A 23,826-nucleotide genomic window follows, 5' to 3' on the forward strand; every position below is an offset into this window, starting at 1 on the left:
ATTAATTACTTTTATATCATGTGCTCTTTTTTTAAAAGTTGCACCGCCACTCTGAGCCGCCAGATGGCACACGTGGTGCTGCTACCCCCTAGCGGCTCCCTCTGTCATTACAATTTACCAAAAATAAAAGTATGCGAAAGAGTCGTGCAGGATTCTTCTTGACTTGTTAGCCTGTGTGGCTAGATAGCTAGTAGCTAACTAATCATGGAGGATGAAGACGTGTCCGATAACTGGGAAGAAGCTGCGGACAGCGGAGTAAGACGCTTAATTTAGAAGAATATATTTCGCTTACAGCGATATTATCTCCATTAGCTTGTTGTGTAGAGGCTCACAGGCCTTAATGCTTGCTAACTGTCATAACAACTAACTGTTGTTAGCATCTGTTGCTTAGCCGACTAGCTTGGGTTTAGTACTCTTCAGAGACTATATAGATCTGCTGTAAAATGCGACCGTAAACCAACGTGTTAGTTGTGGTTAGTTGTAGATATTTTCTTGTCTTTAATACATATTTATGCCTTTTGTGTTCATTGAGTCATACGCTAGCTGGCGGTTTGAGCTAACTGGCTAATGAAAGTGTAACTGGGAGTACCCGGGTCCTAAAGGGAGTCGAATGACTTGTGTTCTGTCTGCAGGAAATCGAGAGGCGACTCGAAGCGAAGCTGAAAATCAGTCAGAAATCTGAGTAAGTAGCTCTCTTTCACATGTCCACCACTTTAAAAACAAGAGGATTGTTGTACTGTAATAAAGAACAGAGGTTTGTGCGTGTCGTCGAGCCATTCGCTCTTTTTGAACGACTCTTTGAAACGAATGAAAGGAATCGATTCGCAGGCATGAACGAATCAAAACAAAAATTCGGCACATATATATATTTACACACACAGACACACACGTTAAAATAAATACAACTTTTAAAAAAATAAGGCTTTGAGTCACATTTCGGTCTGTGGGTTTAAAGCAAATCATATCTACGATTTAAGACAGAATTTATTTATTTATTTATTTATTTATTTATTTATTTATTTATTTTAACGAAACACACCGTAAATATCCAAACTGTTCACTTCTGTACTTCACTTTCAGCTGTGCACATGACCTTATTCTGCTGTCTGGATAAACCTTCAGCTCTGTTCTGTATTTTATCAGAAGCATACCTGTGAAGACGGGCGTGGTGATTCAGGACGAGTCCCTGCCCGCGGCTCCGCCTCCTCAGATCCGTATCCTGAAGCGCCCGCCCAGTAACGGCGTCCTAACCGCACAGGGTGCGAGCGCTCGACCCGCTCAGCAGCCCAAATCTCTGAAACAGAGAGAGGCCGAGTACGCCGAGGCCAGGAGGAGGATTCTGGGTAGCGCCAGTGCTGAGGAACCGGCGCGGGAAAGAGAAGACTCGGACAGGTGAGGCATGAAGACTTGAAGACATAATCTTTAATTATGTTACAGTATTATCATAGTAGTGGATTTCCGTGTAGTCGTATCTGGTTTAATTGTGCATCGCTGCAGCTTTACAGGCTCTTGGTGTGAGACTGTCTTACTTTAATATTACAGTTTATCATCTCTAGAATTTTTTTTATTTCGCCTCGACAGGCCGTTCTCGTAACGTATAACGAACGCGGACCTTTCTCAGCCGCTCCGGCAACGGACGCACCTGGGAAAACCTATCAGTGTGGCTTATTGCTGATAACGGATAGTCCCTGCAATCGGTTATCGGTGCTGATTAATTAGCAAAACCGATCACTCGGTCGACCTCTAAACACAACTCTGGCTTTTTTACTAATGCTTTGGTCCTGTTTTTAAGATGATGATGATGATGATGATGATATCTATTTCTTTTCTTTTTTCAGATCGGCGTCAGAATCTCTTCAGTTGAACAGTAACATTATTCGGCAACCCCGGGGGCCGGACGGCACGGCAGGGTTCCGCCTCAGCAGAGAGAGAGACACTGAGCACTGAGGACTAAATGGGTCGCTTCGGTCAGGATCTCTTGTCCGCCTCCTCCTTTCTGTCTGGGAGGGAGGACGTAACGACCGTGTGATCGCTGTCTCGGTGTGTGCACTGTGAGTCTCTCACTAACGCTCACTGGGGTCCAGGCAGGAATCACCGCGGTGTTCCAATACGGTTCAAAGCGCCCTTGTTGACTTCCCCTAACGACTCGGACGTGCGTGAACTGTGCCGCCGAGCGTCCTTCTTTAAATTCCCTACAGAGTCGTACTGGCTCGCTAACTCACTGGTTGACTAGCGTGCTAAATACCTCGCGTGCAGTTCAGTAAGCTGCCGTGTACCGTATGGAGCAACTCAAAATGTATATATTTTTTAAACACACGGTAATCTTTTGCTCCTTTTTACAACACAGTTCGCCATTTTCGTCCCTTTTATTGAAAAGGCCGCGATGCCTTCTGGGAAGTTTCGACTCCCAGCGTGTACGATGATGTCAGCTCGGCCTTCAAAGGGCCATCCAACGGAGTTCAGTTGAGCTGATGAAGGAACCATACAAGGGGAAGTGGACAAGGGCGCATTGGGGGGAAAAACCTCTTCTGAGCTCCCATTTCAGACGACCTCAGAAGTTTAAAAAAAACCCACAGTAACGATCGTGTTGAACAGAGTGTCTTTAACCCTTCTTTAAAGTTTGTCCAAAGATGAAATGTCCACAAAACTTTAGGCCATGCCAAAGTGTGTGAGGAGGGAAGAGGCAGGTTTGACTGTTTAGCTCTGTGGGACATCAACAACACACACACACACACACACACACACACACACACACACATACACTAAACTATATACCCTGCTGAAAAAACTATAGAAACCATCACGGAAATTCTACTGGTTTCCAATAGAAATACCATAACAGCCCATCAGCTGTTAAGCAAACGTAAAGGAAGAAACTTGATTGGGTGAATCAGAGGGAAAGGTGGACGATGTGGACGTTTCATTTTTGCCTGAACGTTGATGAAATAACATGCAGTAATACTCAACACAGCAATAATACAAACCGGACAATAGACTCGGGAATACTGCTGTAAAAATCTCAAATTATTCTGTGCCTCTTTTTGTTTTCTATACATTTTTAACATATATATTTATATAAAATGGTCCGAGGGAAGGGATTTGCTCCTGTGTTTGTTGTACACTGACTGAACAGCGCACATTTATTACACTCTGTTTTATTGACAACTACAATTTATTTGGGATGTGTGTGTGTGTGTGTGTGTGTGTGTGTGTGTGTGTTTTCTAGTAGATTCCGCAGAGAGACACGTTTCTGTGGCGTTTTAGTTAGCAGTCAGCGCTAAGCGTAATCGCAGTGTAATTTCGGAAGTCTTTTCTCTCGAATGTTCTGACAAACCTGAGGGAGCTGCTGATGTTTTGTTTCCGTTGTGTCTTTACAGGGTCTGTATCGGAAGCAAACTGCTACGTGCTAGCTAGGTTAATCATTAGCCTCAATCGTTAGCGGTACTTGTGGCCCAGTTGCCTAGCAACAGTGCCTCGCGACTTGAAGCAGGTTAAAGGCGCACGTGTGCTTACGTGATGGTCGCCTAAATGTGCAGAGAGGATCGATCTGAAAACATTAACTTTGGACTGGAAAAGAAAACAAAAGCACTTTGCAGTGTCGTTGTGTATCTACATGATATCTGATTAATAATCTCTTTTCTTACTCGAATAATTAACAGTTCGCATGACGCGCCTCAGAGAGAACACAGGGATGCTGAACAGTCTAGAAAGGCCATGAGTTTTAGTTTTACTTGAGAACATTTTTCTATCTATCTCTGTCTGTCTGTCTGTTTCCATCTGTTTATCTCTGTCTTTCTCTGTCTGTCTCTCTCTCTGTCTGTCTCTCTGTCTGTCTGTCTGTCTGTTTCCATCTGTTTATCTCTGTCTTTCTCTGTCTGTCTCTCTCTCTGTCTGTCTGTTTCCATCTGTTTATCTCTGTCTTTCTCTGTCTGTCTCTCTGTCTGTCTGTCTGTCTGTTTCCATCTGTTTATCTCTGTCTTTCTCTGTCTGTCTCTCTCTCTGTCTGTCTCTCTGTCTGTCTGTCTGTCTGTTTCCATCTGTTTATCTCTGTCTTTCTCTGTCTGTCTCTCTCTCTGTCTGTCTCTCTGTCTGTCTGTCTGTCTGTTTCCATCTGTTTATCTCTGTCTTTCTCTGTCTGTCTCTCTCTCTGTCTGTCTCTCTGTCTGTCTGTCTGTCTGTCTGTTTCCATCTGTTTATCTCTGTCTTTCTCTGTCTGTCTCTCTCTCTGTCTGTCTCTCTGTCTGTCTGTCTGTCTGTTTCCATCTGTTTATCTCTGTCTTTCTCTGTCTGTCTCTCTCTCTGTCTGTCTCTCTGTCTGTCTGTCTGTCTGTTTCCATCTGTTTATCTCTGTCTTTCTCTGTCTGTCTCTCTCTCTGTCTGTCTCTCTGTCTGTCTGTCTGTCTGTTTCCATCTGTTTATCTCTGTCTTTCTCTGTCTGTCTCTCTCTCTGTCTGTCTCTCTGTCTGTCTGTTTCCATCTGTTTATCTCTGTCTTTCTCTGTCTGTCTCTCTCTCTCTCTGTCTCTCTGTCTGTCTGTCTGTCTGTTTCCATCTGTTTATCTCTGTCTCTCTCTGTCTGTCTCTCTGTCTGTCTGTCTGTCTGTTTCCATCTGTTTATCTCTGTCTTTCTCTGTCTGTCTCTCTCTCTCTCTGTCTCTCTGTCTCTCTGTCTGTCTGTTTCCATCTGTTTATCTCTGTCTTTCTCTGTCTGTCTCTCTCTCTCTGTCTGTCTCTCTCTCTGTCTGTCTGTCTGTCTGTTTCCATCTGTTTATCTCTGTCTTTCTCTGTCTGTCTCTCTCTCTGTCTGTCTGTCTCTCTGTCTGTCTGTCTGTCTGTTTCCATCTATTTATCTCTGTCTGTCTCTCTACCTAGCTGTATGGTTGTCAGGGCTAAATAATTTCTAGGGACGGGACGTCTCCATGGTTACCACATGTCTGAGAGACGCCGCCTACGTGGTTTGCGGCTCACTACAGATCCGCTGCATCCCGATTCGCCTGCTATGATTTTCTGAGTGTGGATCTGTGGACACTTTTTTTTTTTTTTTCCCCATCTAATATTACCCACAAGTCCTTGCTTGAGGGATGGAGGAGGAGTTTTGTGACGGTTCGCGTCGCCGAATTCAACCTGCAAACACGGCGGCCGAGTGTACCGTCGGTGATGCGTGTTTTAGAGAGGTGTACGCTATGATGTCCAGAAAACAACAGTTTTGTTTTTTTTTTTTTTTCTGCTTGATATCAGCAGAAAGAAAAACCCACTCCTGGCCTTTCTGTAACGATGGAGGTGATTTGTTTTATGTCAGATCTGTGTAGATCGAGAATGACTATCAGCAAGCGTTGTTTAATTAAAATATCAAATATGTGTTTTACCAAGAGCAGGTGGTGATGTAGTGATAACACTAGGCATGGCTCGCGTGTTCTAGCGTTAAGGACCGAGTTATAAAGACTTTTTTTTTTTTTTTTTTAGCTGCTTATCCTGGCTTAGTTAAATGACTTGAGTTCTGTGAGAGCGGTTAGTACAGCTACAATCTCACAGAAATCCATCTTTTGCCAAACGCACTGTTAGCCGTGTGTGTAGAGCTGTTGTTGATGCCGGAGATGTTCATTTGCAGCTTGTGAGCTTTACAGCTGTGACCCGGATTTCAGCAGGTATCATTTCACGGCCCTTCTCTTGTGCGTGTTTATGGTTCTTATGACACAAATCTAAACCGGGCCTGGGATCTAAACCGGAGGTGCTCGGACGTCTTGCGGCAGCAGCCCTTTAACTGTAAAATAAGTTCCAGTGAAATTCCTCAGAACGGATTTATTTTATAATCCCAGTATCATGCTGGTTATTTAAACGTGAGCAGCGAAAAAGCATCTGTCTGTTTTATTAGAGCCGTAGAGCGTTCTACAGACACGTGGTGGTTTTCAGCTGGACGTGACTTCTAGGCCTCGGAGTTGTTTTTGTAGTATTGTGGTCTGAATTAAACCCGTCTAATAGCTCTAGTAGGATTTCATTTCCGCCACTATACCAAAACAGAACGAACAAACAAAACCCGGACCCTGTGCTGTCTTACACGCTCCGTTAGAAAAGGTTCGCTGAAAATAAATGCCATCAGAGTCGTTTTCCGTGTCGCGCTGTTCCACCGCTTGTTTCAGTCAAGCACGAGGGTCGATGGGATTGAAGCACTGCGTCCCTCCAGGATTTTGCCATCGCGGAAATGAACGCAAAATCAAGCAAACGCCACAATACTCGGAGGAGCTCGCAGTTTTTCAAAATGACCGCAGGTTTTGGCCGAGACGCGTCATGTGACTTCATCACGAGGCGCGTTCAGACGAAAACGCCCACGCTGATTCACATGCGTCGATCGTGAGTGCAGCTGAAAGCTCTCATTTACCAACAGTCGTTTTTGCCAATTCAAGTAGTTTTCCTTAAAAAAAAAAAAAAGGCACGTAAACTCAGCAAGTTACATCGCAAATTCTGAAAAAAGCCACAGCAAAATCGAGCGTTTTCGCCGCAACATTCACAAAAAACTCAGCGTCATCCTGTACGGGCTGATTAGAGGAGAACTTCACTTATAAATGAAAACTGTACTAGTCTGGATCCCTAGGTACGGTCACACTGATGTCCCCTTAACCTTATCTATTACTTAAATGTGTGTGTGTGTGTGTGTGTGTGTGTGTGTGTGTGTGTGTGTGCAGATTTCCTCTGCTGTATCAGAGAGTAATATTTACCCAATATTTACCCAAGCCTCACCTTTGAGCCCAGATTAATCCTGCTTTTAGACTAAAGACTCACTTCCTCCAGTCAGAGACGAGTGTTGATCTACACACAGGAAACTGCTGCTGCAGAAAACTCCACAAGCCTCTTTCACTTCCCTTTCACTGACCTGAAACTCACAACAACAGAACACAGATTGTGTATTCATGATTTTCTTCTCCACTCGGTGTTGGTGTGAGTGCGGTTTTATTTTCAGAGCTCTGGCGTGTTCACACCCGCCGTACAGTTACAGCTCTGAATCCACATCTAACACTCCTGATCCGGATCCAGACCCGCGTTTACGAACAAACCGCACACGTAGCTGCGTGTAGCCGGACGATGATCACGTGTCTCACGTGATCCACTGCATTTGGGATAAAGAGGGGAAATTGTGGGCTCTTTTTTTTTTTTGCAAAGTGATCTAGAACGTGACGTATTTCGTGGTTGTCTTCTCCTTAAGATGGAATCTGATCCTAGTCCCTGAAATGTTCTGATGTCCCCTCGCAGCAGGTGAAAGTGAGTGGATTTTATAACGCTAATACTCCAAAAAAACTATAGACCTCAGATCTCTGAGTACTCGCGGTCGCTCGTACATCACCACACTCGCAGCTTCAGCATAGCAAAGCACTGCCTACACACAACGACCGACTCTAGAGCCCTTACAGGTTCTCCGGTTATCACACTGGAGGAATTCTTAAAGGTTTGATGGAGATCAGAAGGTGTTCCTAAGAACCCTTAACTATACAGAAGAACCCTTATTGTTTTCTGTTTTGATATTTAATCCGCTTGTGTTTTTGTTTATGTGTCAGGAGTTCTCTGCTCATTCCCGTCTCATACTCACAAACTGCATATTACTGTGACTGGAGATGTTTAGCGAGGATTCACAAACAATAATTAAGTCCGTCGTGAGGATCTGCGCGAGGAAGTGTTTATTTCCCACAATCCTTTGCCTTATTTACGGCATGTTGTCTGGTGTCATCTTTACTGTTATGACGTGACGTGGCGTTCCTGTCCGATCCCTCCATCCGTCTGCTCAGAAATAAACTTTATTCTGGAGTATTATCCTTCTCTGTCACAGGCGTGCTTTATTTTATGTGCATCATTAACCATATTTGATTAGTCTTGCACATTCATACGCTATACAGCTAAAAGTATGTGCACCCCGACCATTACACTCGTATAACCATGTGCAAAAAAATAAGTATACCCTATGGAAATTGTTGGGTGTTTTTTAAACAAATTTGGATATGCAAACAGTGGATGCCTATGAGTCTGGCAAGGGGTTAAAAAAGATCTCCAAATTATTTGAAATACATCGTTCCATTGTAAGGAAAATCATCTACAAAAGGCACAGATTTATAACAACTGCTAATTAGTCCAGGACCGACCGTCCCAGCAAATTCAACCCAAGAGCAGACCGTCTGATGCAAAAAGAAGTCTCCATGAACCCCAGTATTTCATCACAAGACCACCTGCTAGTAAGTCTTGTAACTCTTGGTGTCAAAGTGCATGCTTCTACGATAAAAAAGAGATTGTGCAAATTTGACCTGCATGGAGTGTCGTGCCAGGAAAAAGTCTTTGCTATGTAAAAAGTATATTCGAGCAAGACTACAGATTTCCAATGAGCATATAGGTAAGGACCAGACCTTTTGGAATAATGTGCTCTGGACAGACGAATCAAAGATAGAGTTGTTTGGTCACAGTAACAGCAGACATGTTTGGCGCAGTCCAAAGACAGCTTTTCAGGAGAAGCACCTCATACCAACTGTGAAGCACGGTGGTGGAAATGTTATGGTTTGGGGTTGCTTCACTGCCTCAGGGACTGGACTTCTTGCATTCAACTATGAATTCTGCATCATATCAAAGAGTGCTTGAAGATAATGTGAGGCCGTCTGTCCGAAAGTTGAACTTGGACATTTCAACAGAATAATGATACTAAGAATACTCGCAAATCCTCCAAGGAACGGCTCAAAAGGAAGAAATGGAGGGTTATGGAAAGGCCTAGTCAAAGCCCGGATTTGAATCCCGTTAAAATGTTCTGGGGGGATTTCAAACGGGCAGAACATGCAAGAAAACCCTCAAACAGCTTGCAGCTAAAAGGCTATTGCATGAAAGAATGGTAAAAAGCACTATATCAGTGAAGACCATTTACAGTTCTACTCAAGTCATTGAGTCTGTCCTCTTCAATAACAGTCTGGTTTGGTTCAGCTATGAAATCAGATCTCTAAAGGCTACAAAGGACACTTCAATTCAATTCAATTTGATCTGTACAGCGCTTTTTACAATAGACATTGTCTCAAAGCAGCTTTACAGAAATATCAACACGGTGTACAGATATTAAAGGTGTGAATTTATCCCAACTGAACAAGCCACTGAGTGGCGACGGTGGTGAGGAAAAACTCTCTAAGATGTTTTAAGAGGAAGAAACCTTGAGAGGAACCGACTCAGAAGGAACCCGTCCTCATCTGGGTCACAACAGATAGTGTGAAAAAGTTCATTATGGATTTATATGAAGTCTGTATGGCGTTAGGAGCAGCCATAGTCCCAGCAGTCTGGAAGTAGAGAAGATTTGAGCTCCATCCAGAGGCAGAAAGGATCTGGATCTCTAGTATCTCCATAAATTCGTGTGGGGCTCGGCGAAAGGAGAGAGGGATAAAAAAGATTATTATGACTGCGAAGTAGTAGAACAGAATCTAGTCAGGGTAGGCTTGAGTAAACAAATACGTTTTAAGCTTAGACTTAAACACTGAGACTGTGTCTGAGTCCCGAACACTAATAGGAAGACTGTTCCATAACTGTGGCGCTCTATAAGAGAAAGCTCTTCCCCCTGCTGTAGCCTTCACTATTCCAGGTACTGTCAGATAGCCTGCATCTTTTGATCTAAGTAGGCGTGGCGGATCATATAAAACCAAAAGGTCGCTTAGATATTGTGGCGCGAGACCGTTTAGTGCTTTATAGGCTAATAAAAGTATTTTATAATTAATGCGAGATTTCACTGGGAGCCAATGCAGTATTGATAATATCGGTGTGATATGGTCGTATCTTCTAGACTTCAGACTGCTGAAAGGATTATTGGTTCCCCCCTGCCCTCCGTTCAAAACCTATACACTTCCAGAATGAGGAAGAAGGCTTGAAAAATCACTCTGGACCCCACTCACCCTGCCCACCCTGCTCACCTTTTTGAACTATCGCCTTCTGGCCGACGCTTCAGAGACCTGAGCACCAGAACCGTCAGGTTCAGGAACAGATTTTTTCCCTCAGGCTATCCTTTTCATCAACACTTAAATTGCCCCACTGAGCAATAATTTTGTACAATACACAGTTTAGTCTTTTTTTATTTATCCAACACACCCAACATCCTCTGCCATTACATTACATTACATTACATTTCCTTGCACTGTATATAACAGATATATATTACATTTGCAATATATACATACATATATACATACATATATATATATATATATATATATATATATATATATATATATATATATATATATATATATATATATATATATATATATATATATATATATATATTCAGAATGCTGCAGTGTGCCTCGTCTTCAACCAGCCCAAAAGAACCCATGTCACACCCCTCTTCATCTCCCTCCACTGCCTTCCTGTACCCGCCCACCTCAAATTCAAGGCCTTGATGCTCACCTACAAGACCTTGTCTGGAACAGCACCCTCCTACCTCAACTCTCTCCTGAAGGCCTACGTTCCCTCTCGCAATCTGCGATCGATTAGCGACCGATGCTTAGTATTTCCTACTCAACGTGGCTCAAGGTCCCTTTCCAGAACCTTCACACTAACTGTTCCTCAGTGGTGGACTGAACTTCCAACCTCAATCCGGACCACAGACTCTCTCTCCATCTTCAAAAAGCAGCTAAAGACCCGCCTCTTCCATAAACACCTAACCAAACCATACTTTTTTTTTTTTTTAAATAAAAAATAAATTACTCTGGCACTTACACCTCTACTCTGTGCACTTTGCTTCTTCTGGAACTCAATTAACGGGTCCTGTATAGTACAACTACTTGTATTGTTCTCTGCTTGATACATCGCTTTGCTTGTATTTTCTCATTTGTAAGTTGCTTTGGATAAAAGCGTCCGCTAAATCAATAAATGTATATATATATATTCTATAATTATTATTATTATTATTATTATTATTATTATTATAAATGTCTTGTTGCTGTTGTGCACTGGAAGCTCCTATCAGCAAGACAAATTTCTTGTATGGGTACGTATACTTGGCAATAAAGCTGATTCTGATTCTGAATACTAGCTTCTCGGGCCAAGGGTGTACTTACTTTTTCCCACAGAAGAATATCACATCTATTCATATTTCTGTTGAATAAATGAATATTATTTTAGGGTTTTTTTCAGACATTATTTGAAAGAATTCGCAGTCATGTGTAAAATTCTGGCTCCGACCAGGGCTCAATCCCAAATGGAAATAGAGTGCACTACACAGGGCCCGCTTTTATAACCGTAGTTAATTCCGTGCGAGGGAACCTATATAGGCATTAGGGAGATATTTCAGACGCAGCCCCGGGACTTTTATTTTCTACATTCTGGGACTCGGTGTTAGAACGGAAATGCCCAGCACAGTTCCTCGCTGTTGTTGCTCAGGTGAGCTCACTGAAAGTTTGTGAAAACAGCAGGATGGCGGACGACGCGTACGAGTCGATTCTCTGCGTTAAACCGGAGGTTCACGTGTACAAGATTCCTCCACGGGCTTCTAATCGGGGATATCGGTGAGTATAAAGGATCGTAACAACTTTATTAACGATACTTTTCCCACCCAAACCGGGGATCTCCAGCACGGTTATACGGATGTCAAAGTTCCGGAAAGATCATACATATGCTAATTCATCGAGTAATAAAACGCAGTGATTGGGTCGCTGTGCCACTGTATACAGGCCAGATTTGCATAAATGTATACTTATAATAAACGCGCGCGAATTAAACTGCTCGTGACTGGAGTTTCCACAGAGTTGTGGTAGCCTGTTGCTAATTACCGTGTTTAAGGCAACAGGCGTCGAAGTCAGATTTCTAAAAGGTTTTTATCACCTTTATATTGTTTGTCGACGCGAGTACTTCGTTTCAAACGTTAACCAAAAATATCTAAAAACTAAAAAGTATAATTGATCTGAGGTGAAATCGGGAACTGACGGTTAATGGCACGAGACCTGACGGGGCACGGTGGCCCGGATGTACAGTGAGGCGGCCTGACATGAAACCCGTTTATTAATATTTAATAGTATTAATGAACAGCACACTAAGAGCTAACCGAGGTGCTTTACAGTAACATCAGTTCATTTTAAAAGAATACAAACAAATATCATCAGCTTTTCTATAAATACTCTATAAACTAGTCCCATCACTGACGCTTCCTTAAATATCATAAAATCACTTATTGTGCCATCTCTAATTATAGCTAATATACACAGATCATTATTATTGAGACAGAATTAAATAAACATAATTAAAACGCAAGGCGACTGAAGTGAAACTATTGTTATGTTTCAGGAAACTAAACGCCTCTGTCATGTTGATCTTCCTCAGTCCGAACGAACGTGTAGTCGACGTCATCGCTGCATATAGTCACTGCGTAAGATAATCAGTCGACCACGAGAGAACCTCTGTTGTCGCTTGAAGTCATGAGGTTATAAATCTAAAGGTTGATTTGACTGAATTTAAAGCGGCCGTATGCGCCTCTTGGGGATTAGGAAATATCTCAAACAAGTTGCCTAAAAACATGGGTTTTGCAGCGCGAGTTAACGCCATGATTGTAAGTGGTGAGTTATGACACGTTTACGTGTCTCTCTAAAATAGTATGAAACTTTACTGGATGACTCTGAACAGTGCAAGAGAACAGGTGCTGTACTGATTTAATCATTAATGTTTAATACAAAGTCACTTACTGCCGTTTTAATGTAATTAGTGTGTAAATTGTATCACGCAGCGCTGCTGACTGGAAGCTGGACGAGCCTTCCTGGACCGGCCGCATGAAGATCACGGCAAAGGCCAAAATCGCATTTATCAAACTGGAGGACAGGAACACAGGTGTGTTTGTGTGTATGTGTGTGTGTGTGTGTGTGTGTGTGTGTGTGTTTCTGGGAGTTCTCATGTGTCTGTGTCATTGTGAGTGTGTTTCTAAATCAGTTGTCTGCCTAGGTACTGACCGTGTGTGTGTGTGTGTGTGTGTGTGTGTGTGTGTGTGCGCGCACAGGTGAGCTGTTTGCGCAGGCTCCAGTAGATCAGTACCCCGGTGCATCTGTAGAAGCCGTCACAGATTCCAGTCGCTACTTTGTGGTCAAGATTGAAGATGGAAACGGTAATAACACGATTATTAATGTGTTGCTACTCTGTGTGTGTGTGTGTGTGTGTGTGTGTGTGTGTGTGTGTTGTTACTCTGTGTGTGTGTGTTTGTATGTGTTAATCTTTGAATTACTGACATTTGTCATTTACTTGTTGCTTAACGACCAAATTTACACACTTCTTGTGAACTCACTTTCTCTCTCTCCGTTGTTCTTTCCATCCCTCTCTTCACCTCTGTTACTTCGCTCAAGACCTTCAGAGTACTAAGATTCAAATGAAGTTTTTGATATATTTTCAAATGAAAGTATCTGTCTTTTTCTCCACCATCAGCGCTTTGTTCAGTGAATTTGGGACTGAACATTATTATGTTCATTATTATATCATTAATTCCATGTATTAAGCCGTTGTTGTTTGCAGTGTAATGAACATCGTCTTGTTGTGTTTGTTTTTCAGGACGACACGCGTTCATCGGGCTCGGCTTCGCGGATCGTGGAGACTCGTTCGACTTTAACGTGGCCCTCCAGGATCATTTTAAGTGAGTCTGTGCGACGATATGGCATGTTAAACACACCACTTTTATAGTAGAAGGGAAAAAGATCTCCGACTGACCGTGTTAAATCATTTTAAGGGCCGAGCAGGAGACACGAACGCTACGTTGCGTCCTTTTCCACACGTCGTTAAGAAAACGAAGTGATGTAGTGTTTGTCTCTCAGTAAAATAATTTCACTACTTATAAGCTGCATGATTAGAACAATGCTTCCACCTCCCATTTGTTCACACATCTCTACCAGCCAATCACAGCAGAGGTGGGCGGAGTTCACATGCTTCAGGTTGGGAGAGTGACTTCTCCGACTGCCATGTACGTTCTCAACATCACCCCCTGCTTGTTATTAAGTTGCTCCTGCCCTGAGAGATGTGTGTCAGCACCTTTCTGTGGTGGCTCCGCCCATGATGACATAGCTGGGTCCAGTGGTGAAAGGTGTTCTTAAAGCGAGGTGTTTGACAGGTTTGACTCGTGTGACTAATTCTCTCTCTGTGTCTCTCAGGTGGGTAAAACAGGAAGGTGAACTGGCCAAGCAGGAAGCCAATCAGAGCACAGCTCCTAAACTGGACCTTGGCTTTAAAGAGGGACAGACCATCAAGATCAGCCTCGGGGTGAGAGGGGGGGAGACGAGGGGGGGAGACGAGGGGGGGGGGGGGGGGTCGAATCGAGACAGAGCACAATATAAATACAAGTCTAAATGTAAAAATGAATTAAGTACTGATGATGCATTCAGTCCTTACTAGGTTATTGACATTTTATCAAAACTATTGGGATTTTAAGCCTTTTCTAAAACTAAATCTAGAAAAATTCTTTCAAATTGGCTTCAAAAATACCCCAAAACCCAATTTGATAGAAATGTCATATTAACATTGACCAGAGATCCTAGAGAGGCAGTCTGGACAAATCCCAATTCATACGCAGGACTGTTAGACTTGTACAGAACACTTATACAGTTATAAACAGGACTGTTACACGTGAACCCGAGTCATAATTCATTTCTCTCTCTGTCTGTTTCAGAACATAAAGAAGAAGGACACAGCGGCCTCTAAATCTCGTCCCGCAGGCGCTGGGGGTCTGCTCCCACCTCCTCCTGGTGGGAAAAGTGGTGGACTCTGCTCTCCTCCTCCTTCTGGCTCCGCCCACCAGATCGCAACACCCACTCAACAGAGCACAGGTAATATTCATAAAAGAATATTTGGTATATATTTGGTTAAAGCATGTCCTCTCTCAGCACGCTCTAATCACACTAATCAGTAAGAGAGTATACTGGTGAGTCTTGGATATTATTCTAATATTCAGTAATTCAGATTTTCTTATCATGCTACAACAGGGCTGTTCAGGCTTATCCACACAAGGCCGGGGGGTAGATGGAGACTTTCATTCCTGCCACCCAGGAGACACACCTTATAGCTGATTGGAGAGTAAAGTGTACCAGGTGTGGCTCCTGACTGGCTGGAATGAAAGTCTGCATCTACGTTGCCCCTGTGTGGATATGCCCGAACAGCCCTGATCTATACCATCATAGAGATTTCATCTCTCCCCCTCTCTCTCACTGCAGGGACGTTGCTGGATTTTGGAGCTCCTCAAACTCAGGCGTCTCAGGACCAGTGGGGGGATTTCACTGCTGCTGGATCAGGGTCAGTATCAGCACCACAGACTGAGGGAGGGAGGGAGGGAGGGAGTGCACAGGATTTGTTTTCATTAGGGCTGTTTTGATGAAGGTTTACTGAGATAGCTTCCTATGTTTTAGTAATGTTTAAATATTTAATAACATGCACCACTTTTTTTTTTTATAAAATGGCTGAAGCAGATTTAGTACACTGACTAAATTACAAATTATTAAATAGAGATATAACTTCTGAGATTAAGTTTGAAAAGGGCTGATTTGGTGGTGGTGATGATGATGATGATGATGATTATTATTATTATTAATATGGGAAGAGTATCAGTAGTTGAAGAAAAGTTTTCTTTCATTTGCTAATTTCAGACCGAGTTGATCAGTGCTTTTTCATCATCAGTGTTGTGGATGTTTTGTGCTAATTGTGAACATCAAACGTTTATAATAAATATTCCTTATTATTATATTTACAAATTATAATTATCACTCATATTCATACTCACTCAATCTCTCTCTCTCTCTCTCTCTCTCTCTCTCTCTCTGCAGCACGACTCAGGAAAGTGTGAAACCAGGATGGGTGCAGTTTTGATTGTGTGAACGGGTATGCGTGCGTGTGAGTGTGTGTGAGTGTGTGTGTGTGTGTGTGTGTGTGGGCAGGAAGACACACAAACTCACACGCACACACACACACACAAGGACACACGCAGTTTGCCCTCAGAGCAAGGTGGATGAAAAGCTGGAGAGAAAACACTGAACGTATCTGAGATGTGTTTTTCTCCTACACACACACACACTCAGAGTGAGTCGTGTCACGTGTGCACATTTGTACGTTTTGAGCTCACTGAGAACAGAGCGAGGATCCACATTCCACTTTTTTGTTTAGGAAAGTATTCTTGAAATATTTTTGTTTGTTTGTTTGTTTGTTTCTCGTGCAGTGGGATCTGCTTTTATCTTTTATCTGTTGCTTTCTTTTTTCCCTTCTTTAAGGATCATGTCGTTTATTTGTACGCTTTTATGTGAATCCACTTACAGAGCCGAGCAGCTGAGGTTTATACAGTTATGAATAATGTTTGTCCTCATGACCTGTCCTTCATCTCGGTGTTGTTTTGGACATCACCGTTCATTTTCCTGTGTGTCTGCAAAGCCTTTTTGGTTTTATATGCTAGCTCGCTGATCGGTATTGTTTTATTTTGGGCCCGTGAAGGAACCAGTGAGTTTTAAAAAGGAAAAAAAAAGAAATTAAATGTATGTAAAACTAATGTTTGAAGCAGCGGTTTGTACAAAAATGAAATCTTTCACACAGAGTGGAGACGTGTTTGGTGTCCGTGATGTTTTAGCATTTTGCAAACTTGGTTTGTAAATCATCAGACACTTGCACCATGCTAAACCGGAGGCTGTAGCTTTTCATTTCATGCTGGCTACATTCTAGCCTCGTAGCACAAAACTAAGGAAGCAAACCTCAGAGTTCAGACACTAAACATGTCCTGTAGTAGATTTCTGGCAGAAGGAAGCTCGAACCGGTGTTATTTCCTATCTCTGATTGCATTCAGTCAGAACTCGTCTGTTAACGTCAGTGCAGATTTTATTATTTCCCCTACACACACATACACACACACACACACACACACACACACGTTTTATGAAGCTGTTCTGGTATCACTTTCTCTACTGTGATAGCATTTTAAGAGCTCAATCTCTTCCCAAGTGCCTTTAATTATAGAAAAAAACATGTATAAAATGTAAAGCAACACTTTAATTTGTAAATAAAATCTTTTCTTTCCCTTTTCTGTCACTTGTTTGTCATGTGTCTGATCTCTTCTTGGAAGATGTTACAGGCTGGTTAGTTATGTTTGGATCAGCATTCTGAAGAAGGAACATTAACGCAGGATGCTTCTTTAAACTCGAATATGATCCGTAATGACGCAGTGCTCCTGCACCAGCAGCTTTGTTCTGCTCAGCTCTGTGAAAGGAGACACAACTGTGTTAGTGGAGACGGCTCGTTCCTCCTGCCTCGCTTCCTCAGCAGGAGCAGCTGGTGACTGAGGAGGCGTCATGAAAATACAGAGCACCCACGATGCAGGTTCTGAGGCCAGACGTGAGGTAAATTTCACCCCAGGACTCAAGTCTTAAAATATACAAAACTAGCAATAAACATGTAGCTAAATATATATAGAAGGGCTGGGTATTGCCACCGATTTGGCGATTAGTTTCTTATTTATATGGTTTTCATTTGATTCAATATCGATTTAGTTATCAATATTTCAGTTACAATGTTAGTTTTCCAGACATGGAATCCATGTTTTAATATAAATGCTGGTAACTGAAACTCATTGTTAGCTATATTACTGAAATGCATATTTACATTAATAATAGGACCCGTACAATTGTTTAATTACTTTGAGTCACAAATGTAACAAGAAATCATAAATATGTTCATATAACGCACAAAGGGTAAGCACAAACTACACATTACTGTAAAAAAAAAATTAAAAAAAAACATTGTAAATGTACAACAGTGAAATTCATTAACAACTTGAAACGTTTAAGAATTGAAAACATGAAAGATGGCGACATCTTCAGGACGAGAGGCGAACTACAGGTAATATTCCCAATCTCTCAGTAAAGCATGTGATTCGGGGATTTCCCGACTCGATACCGTTTCGTTAAATTGAAGATCGATTCAAATCGGAGAATCGATCTTTTTTTACCCAGCCCTAATATATAGGGAACAGAAAGTTTGCCATCTTGCTGATCCCTGTATGATGTGAATAAATAGCTAATAAAAAGTGTTCAATAATACATGTGACCCTGTAGTAGGATTTTAAAAGGGTTTAATAATTAGAAGAAAAAAAAACAAAACATCACAACCAAATATTAATGGACCCTCCTCTCCTCCCTCTCGTGCGCACGCGCAAGCAGCGGCGCGGGTTTGTGGGCTGCGCAGACGCAGACGCAGAGCCCGTGTTGCTCAGGGGAGGAGCCGAGCGCTCAGCGGCGTTAGCGAGTCTGCGCAGACTGTCCTCCACAGACGCCAGCAGCGGGTAAACCCTGCTCTCCATCCTGCGCAGCCGAGTGTTCATGGTGCGCCGCAGGGCCCCGAGTTCCCGCTGCAGCATGTCGAAGCCTCCCTGCTGCACGTCCAGGAACGCCAGATCCCCGGGCCGCTGCTGGCCGTGTCGCCGCCGCCCTGTGGGCTGTACAGAGTCCTCCACCTCCACCTCTATCTCCGCCTCCGCCTCCGCCCGCTCCATCTCACCCCACACCGGCTCCGATTTAGGGGCCAGCACAGCCGCATCCCCCTGCGGAGCTGAAGAAGTGCGAGGTGTTTAACAAGCTTTTAAACAGTGAATTCAAATGTATCACATCGTTTGCTTTATCCAACTCATCTTTAACGGAACACTGAAATGATCATAAAAGTTAACACACACACTACTGTTCGCAGGCATCAACTCTCAGTATGTGTCACTGGATTCATTCTGAATAACTGATTAAAAATAAACTCTTTTCCACACAATAACGTGCTCTAACATCTGGCATGTGACGCAGATGTAGCCTACCTCCTTACATTGTTTTAGAAATAGACCAATATAGATCATAAATATTTTGAAAACGATTTTGCTACAATAATGTTATTTGTTATTGTTAAACCAGGAATCTGCTAGGTAAGGTTAGCTTTTTATAGCTAACTAGGTTCCTCTGGTTAACATCGAATTGTGGGATTTATTCTCAGTATTTTATCCTAATAATTATAACAGGAAATGCTGGCAGAATACATGTGAGGGGATTTAACAGATTGTTTGTGACGTCACCCTGCAATGTGATTGGACGTCAGGATTTACCTCAGGAGGTAGTGAACAGATCCCCCCTCATTATTTTGGAGCGGAAGTGTAACATGGCGCAGTGTGTGTTCAGATGTGGAACTGCGGAGGTGTGTGTTGAGGATTGGTCAGTATGGATCAGTTTGTGTGAGTGTTAAGGTACTTTCAGGTAGCTACCTGTCAGGCCGAACTCGAGCCCCCCGAACCCGTGTGCGCTCTCCTCGGGGAAAGTCGTGTCCTCGGCCGGGCTCAGTGTCTCGCTGGTGCTCGCTCCTCCTCCTCCACTTCCTCCTCCTCCTCCTCCTCTTCCTCCTCCTCCAGCTCCGTTCATGGCGCGCCGGGACGCGGTGATCTTCTGCTTGGTTCTCCGTCGCACATCGTTGAAGCGCTTGCGGCACTGCATGGCGGTTCTCCGGATGCCGGTGGAGGAGGTGGCGTTGACGGTCTTAGCCACTTCATCCCAGGCTTTTTTCACGTCCTCGGAGCGCGGAGGCCTGTTCCGGGTACCGTAGATTTTGTCGTGCCGATTCTGCACCTCCCGCACCAGGATGTCCGTTTCCTCCTGCGTGAACTTCTTTTGTCGGAGTCTGTCTCGGATCTCATCCATGCAGCCCGACATGATCGGAATGTCACGGCGCCGCTGCGGTGCGCCCTCGCCGAGCTTTTTGCGATTGCGTTAAGGACACCAAAATAGCGCGCTGGATTTCAGGGTGGAAATGCCACCCACACCCCACACCCCCCACCCGTCTGTGCGCCACGACGTCATAAGCACTAAATGACCTTACTGTCCTTTTATTATGATTATTATTATTATTATTATTATTATTATTAATAACAAAAATACAAGAGCACACTGAGCACTTTATTAGGAACACCTGTACACTAACTCATTCACACTATTATCCAATCAACCATCGTGTATATCATGCAGATACACAGGCCAGCAGCTCCATGTCCCCATCAAACACCAGAATGTGGGAACAATGTGATCGCAGTGATTTTGACAGGCTGGTTTGAGTATTTCTATGACCGCTGATCTCCTGGGACTTTCACACAACAGTTTCTAGAGTTTACTCAGACGGTGCAATCAAGAAAAACGTACAGATTGGCAGTTCTGAGCACGGAAACGCCTTCTTGATGAGAGAGGTCAATGGAGAATGGCTAGATTGGTTCGAGCTGACGGAAAGGCTACAGTAACTCAGATAACCACTCTGTACAATTGTGGTGAGCAGAAAAGCATCTCAAACTGCACAACATGTCACACCTCGAGTCAGATAGGCTACAACAGCAGAAGACCACATAGGTCTGTGAGCCAAGAATAGAAAGCTGAGGCTGCAGTGGGCACAGACTCACCAAACTGGACAGTTGAAAACTGGAAAAAACGTAGCCTGGTTTGATGAATTTCGATTTCTGCTGAAGGACACAGATGGAAGGGTCAGAATTTGGTGCCAACAGCATGAATCCATGGACCCAACCTGCCTTGTGTCAACAGTCCAGACTGGTGGAGGTGGTGTAATGATGTGGAGAATGTTTACATGACACACTCTGGACCCGTTAATCCCGATCAATCATCGCTTGAGTGCCACATCCTACTTGAGTATTGTAGCTGACCGAATACGTCCCATCATGGCCACAAGCTGAGAAGTTGTTTTTTTATCACATGTGTAATAGCGTATGTTTACAGATATCTATAAGATATCATTTATTCATTTAAATAAAAAAAGAGGTATTTCCTGACCGCACATCCACACACTGCAGGTTTGCCGTAGACATATCAGGGAAGCGTAAAGTGTGTGACGGTGTTCAGTGGGGACCGGTTGGTGGAGTGTGTGTGTGTGTGTGTGTGTGTGTGTGTGTATACAACTGTCTCCATGGTGCATTTTGTTGTGTGTCTGATCATGTAAGTGCAGGAGTAAACGTTGTGCAGCAGGATCTGGAGTTTATTCCTCTCTCAGCCGGGGGTGAGTGAGATTTTGTGCACTTTTCTTACACACCCATGCCCATGAGACCAAAGAAAGTCTGTTTTTTATCCTAGTGATTACATCATCAAGTTGTTTTGTGGAGCAGTAATGACATATAATTGTTGTGATCCACTGAAAAACCTGGACTTGTACAGCTTCTCGCTGATCTCATGGAATAAAGTGTTTTTTTTTTTTAATTCCCTTCTTTCTGTTCCAATTATATTGACAAATTCCAGTTCTTTCATTCATTTTTTTCTGTTCTAATAACCTAAACCTGGCTTTCCCCGAGTGTGTTTTGTGCACTTCTCTTTTTGTTTGTGAACAGTCTAAACATTTCTGTGATTGATTAAGTAACTTACACGAAATTGCTTCTAGCTAACATTCAGGGCCTAACATACAAAATCTTAAAACCTCACCAATTTTTTTGTACTTTCTTTACAATAACGTGATTTTGTTAACGATCCTTTATTGTAAAGTATGCTGTTTTCTAATTTACCTAGCTTCCTGTTTGAAAGCATGACTAATCCATTGTTTCAGGAAGAGTTTTAAATGGAAGTGAATGTACAAATATAGAATCAAAGTTTATTTTCAGGTTTATTTTAATTCTTTAAATTCTTAAAGAAGGGGCGCGCGGTGGCTTAGTGGTTAGCACATTCGCCTCATACGTCTAGTTGCAGGGGTTCAATTCCCTGTGTGTGTGTGTGTGTGTGTGTGTGTGTGTGTGTGTGTGTGTGTGTGTGTGTGTGTGTGTGTAGTTTGCATGTTTCTGGAGTTTCCTCTGGGCACGCCTGTTTCCTTCCCCCAGTCCAAAGACATGCATGGTAGGCTGATTGGTGTGATTGTGCCCTGTGATGGATTGGCACCCTGTCCAGGGTGTACCCTGCCTTGTGCCCAATATGCCCTGGGATAGGCTCCAGGTTTCCCCGTGACAAGGAAGGAAGGAAGGAAGGAAGGAAGGAAGGAAGGATACGTGGTATTTTACAAAAGAAGTTCATTAAATGCTAATATGTTTCACGCTTGACATTAAAACAAATGAGATGTAATGAAGTGTCAGATTGCATTCAGAGCTAGCTGATGTTAGCATGCTAAAAGCATTCATTGTGCTGTGTATGTTGGTACCATCTGTTATTTACTACCTTCCATTCTTGACACTTGATGGGCCAGAAATGTTCTTTGCTACACACTTCATTTAAAATGAAACTTTGTGAGAACACCCTTGGTATGGATCTGGAAATATGAATGGCAAGGCCGAGGCTAGCAATTTAGCTAGCTAGCTAGCATGACCTGAAGTCCTTTACATAGACAGTTTAAAGGCACAGTGACAGCCCAGACAAAACAGTCAGAAACATCAACTTTTTTGCATCAGATATGTTGGCAAATGACTAAGAAAAAACTCCCAAAATTCCCAAAGTACCACTGTCCTGACACTTAGCTTTGACTGCTAACCAAACTTCCATGAGTTTCACCATATTGAAAAGCTCCAATGCTGCGTCACAACACGTGGACACGTGGAGTTCTGCTGTAAAATTGAAAATTAAATAAAGCAAGAGTGACCCAAATGGTGTATAATGTAAATCCACTGACGCACAACTGTATTGTAATGTAGTATTCGTTCTACATTACACTACTCTTTCTACGGTTTTTACTTTTATTTGTGTTTTTTTTTTCAACATAAACACGTTAGACAGTTATGTAAACTCCAACATCATTCAGAAAAGTACAAAAATCTGCCATTTAATGCAAAGGCTTTGTAGATGAATCAAATGAATCAAAACACGGACGGTCTGATTCCTCTAAACGAGTTAGCTCATAAGAACCGATTCAGTGAAATGATTCGTACCGGACCCCGGGATTTAATGAGCACTGATTTGGTCCTCAGTAAATCTCGGCGTGATTTTAGTCCCACCCCGGAAAAAAAACACAAACCCCTGCAGGAAATACGCATCCACACAGCGGCAATGTTCCGCAATGGGAACGGTTTTTACTGCATCCCCAAATCCAGCGCGTTTCTGAGGTGAAGATGTCAGACAGAAGTCGGCTCTTTTCTTCCCGCAGAAGGTACGTGATTTACAGCGTGATTTACAGCGTGTTTTAATCACGTCAGGAGGCTGCGCGTGCGTGCGTGCGTGCGGCAGGAAGTGAGTCTCCCTCAGCGCTTTCACTTTTACTAGTGAAACCGGACCGAAGTTTAAATCCTGTCACAACAGACAGCTAACTAAAGATGCTAACCAGCCTAGCAGACACACCAGCGGATGCTGCTGGAGCGTTAGCTCGTAGTTGCCATGGCTACGACGAAACAGCGCGTGTGGTATTGCGCGAGACCGCGTTTCAAACGTCTGTTCTGGCGGTCTGTGACCGTCACAATTCAAACGCCTTCTTCTGACGTCATCGTTCTTTAGCTTATTAGCCTTGATGGAAAAGGTTAGGGTTAGTTAGCAGTGTGTGTGTGCGCGCGCGCGTGTGTGTGTGTGTTTAAACACTACTATATAACTCAAAATCCAAACGTGTATAATAAAGGAAAGTGTGTTTGACTTTTACAGAAGTTTATAAACAGTGGGAGGTTTTACCTCAGCAGTCTGACTAGCAGCTGGCGTTCTAACAACGAAGCTTCATCCAGCAGAGGCGTGTCCAGGATTTTAGACATGGGGTGGCGAAAGAGGGGCAGAACGAAGCACACCGAGGGCAATAAGCTGTGACAGCCACAGGAGGAGTAGAACATATTGGGGTGTGCCGTGATGGGGAAGTCAGTACGCCGTGGTGGTGTGATATGGTCCGACGCGGAGCAGACGTACAGTTACCATGTGGAAGTGGT

The 23,826-nt window shown here is 43.2% G+C and overlaps 4 protein-coding genes across 5 annotated transcripts in view; 3 read left to right on the forward strand and 1 right to left on the reverse strand.

The window, feature by feature from the left end:
* Positions 1 to 99: 99 nt before the first annotated feature.
* LOC108254878 (SUZ domain-containing protein 1) lies at positions 100 to 7,801 on the forward strand. The gene is made up of 4 exons (XM_017450279.3): positions 100 to 255; positions 633 to 682; positions 1,144 to 1,392; positions 1,839 to 7,801. The coding sequence occupies exons 1-4, from the start codon at positions 205 to 207 to the stop codon at positions 1,945 to 1,947; spliced, it is 459 nt and encodes a 152-aa protein (XP_017305768.1). The 5' UTR covers positions 100 to 204; the 3' UTR covers positions 1,948 to 7,801.
* Positions 7,802 to 11,338: 3,537 nt separating this feature from the next.
* Positions 11,339 to 17,027, forward strand: necap2 (NECAP endocytosis associated 2). The gene is made up of 8 exons (XM_053674124.1): positions 11,339 to 11,506; positions 12,718 to 12,818; positions 12,985 to 13,089; positions 13,527 to 13,608; positions 14,120 to 14,228; positions 14,635 to 14,791; positions 15,176 to 15,254; positions 15,782 to 17,027. The coding sequence occupies exons 1-8, from the start codon at positions 11,415 to 11,417 to the stop codon at positions 15,822 to 15,824; spliced, it is 768 nt and encodes a 255-aa protein (XP_053530099.1). The 5' UTR covers positions 11,339 to 11,414; the 3' UTR covers positions 15,825 to 17,027.
* Positions 17,028 to 18,046: 1,019 nt separating this feature from the next.
* LOC108281106 (myb-related transcription factor, partner of profilin) lies at positions 18,047 to 19,763 on the reverse strand. Its single transcript, XM_017496677.3, has 2 exons — positions 19,231 to 19,763; positions 18,047 to 18,542 (listed from the first exon to the last, which is right to left on the reverse strand). The coding sequence occupies exons 1-2, from the start codon at positions 19,670 to 19,672 to the stop codon at positions 18,097 to 18,099; spliced, it is 888 nt and encodes a 295-aa protein (XP_017352166.1). The 5' UTR covers positions 19,673 to 19,763; the 3' UTR covers positions 18,047 to 18,096.
* A 178-nt stretch (positions 19,764 to 19,941) lies between these two features.
* The window catches only part of LOC108281039 (rootletin), a 30,370-nt gene continuing 26,485 nt past the window's right edge, over positions 19,942 to 23,826 (forward strand). The window contains exon 1 of one of the 2 annotated variants that reach the window (XM_053674193.1): positions 19,942 to 21,014. The gene's annotated coding sequence lies outside the window, so the exon portion shown is untranslated. Of the gene's footprint in view, positions 21,015 to 22,814; positions 23,073 to 23,826 lie in introns of those variants that run through there. The other variant, XM_053674192.1, reaches the window with a different exon arrangement.

This window comes from Ictalurus punctatus, chromosome 21 (genome assembly GCF_001660625.3).
Source record: "Ictalurus punctatus breed USDA103 chromosome 21, Coco_2.0, whole genome shotgun sequence".
NCBI classification, from domain to species: Eukaryota; Metazoa; Chordata; class Actinopteri; order Siluriformes; family Ictaluridae; genus Ictalurus; species Ictalurus punctatus.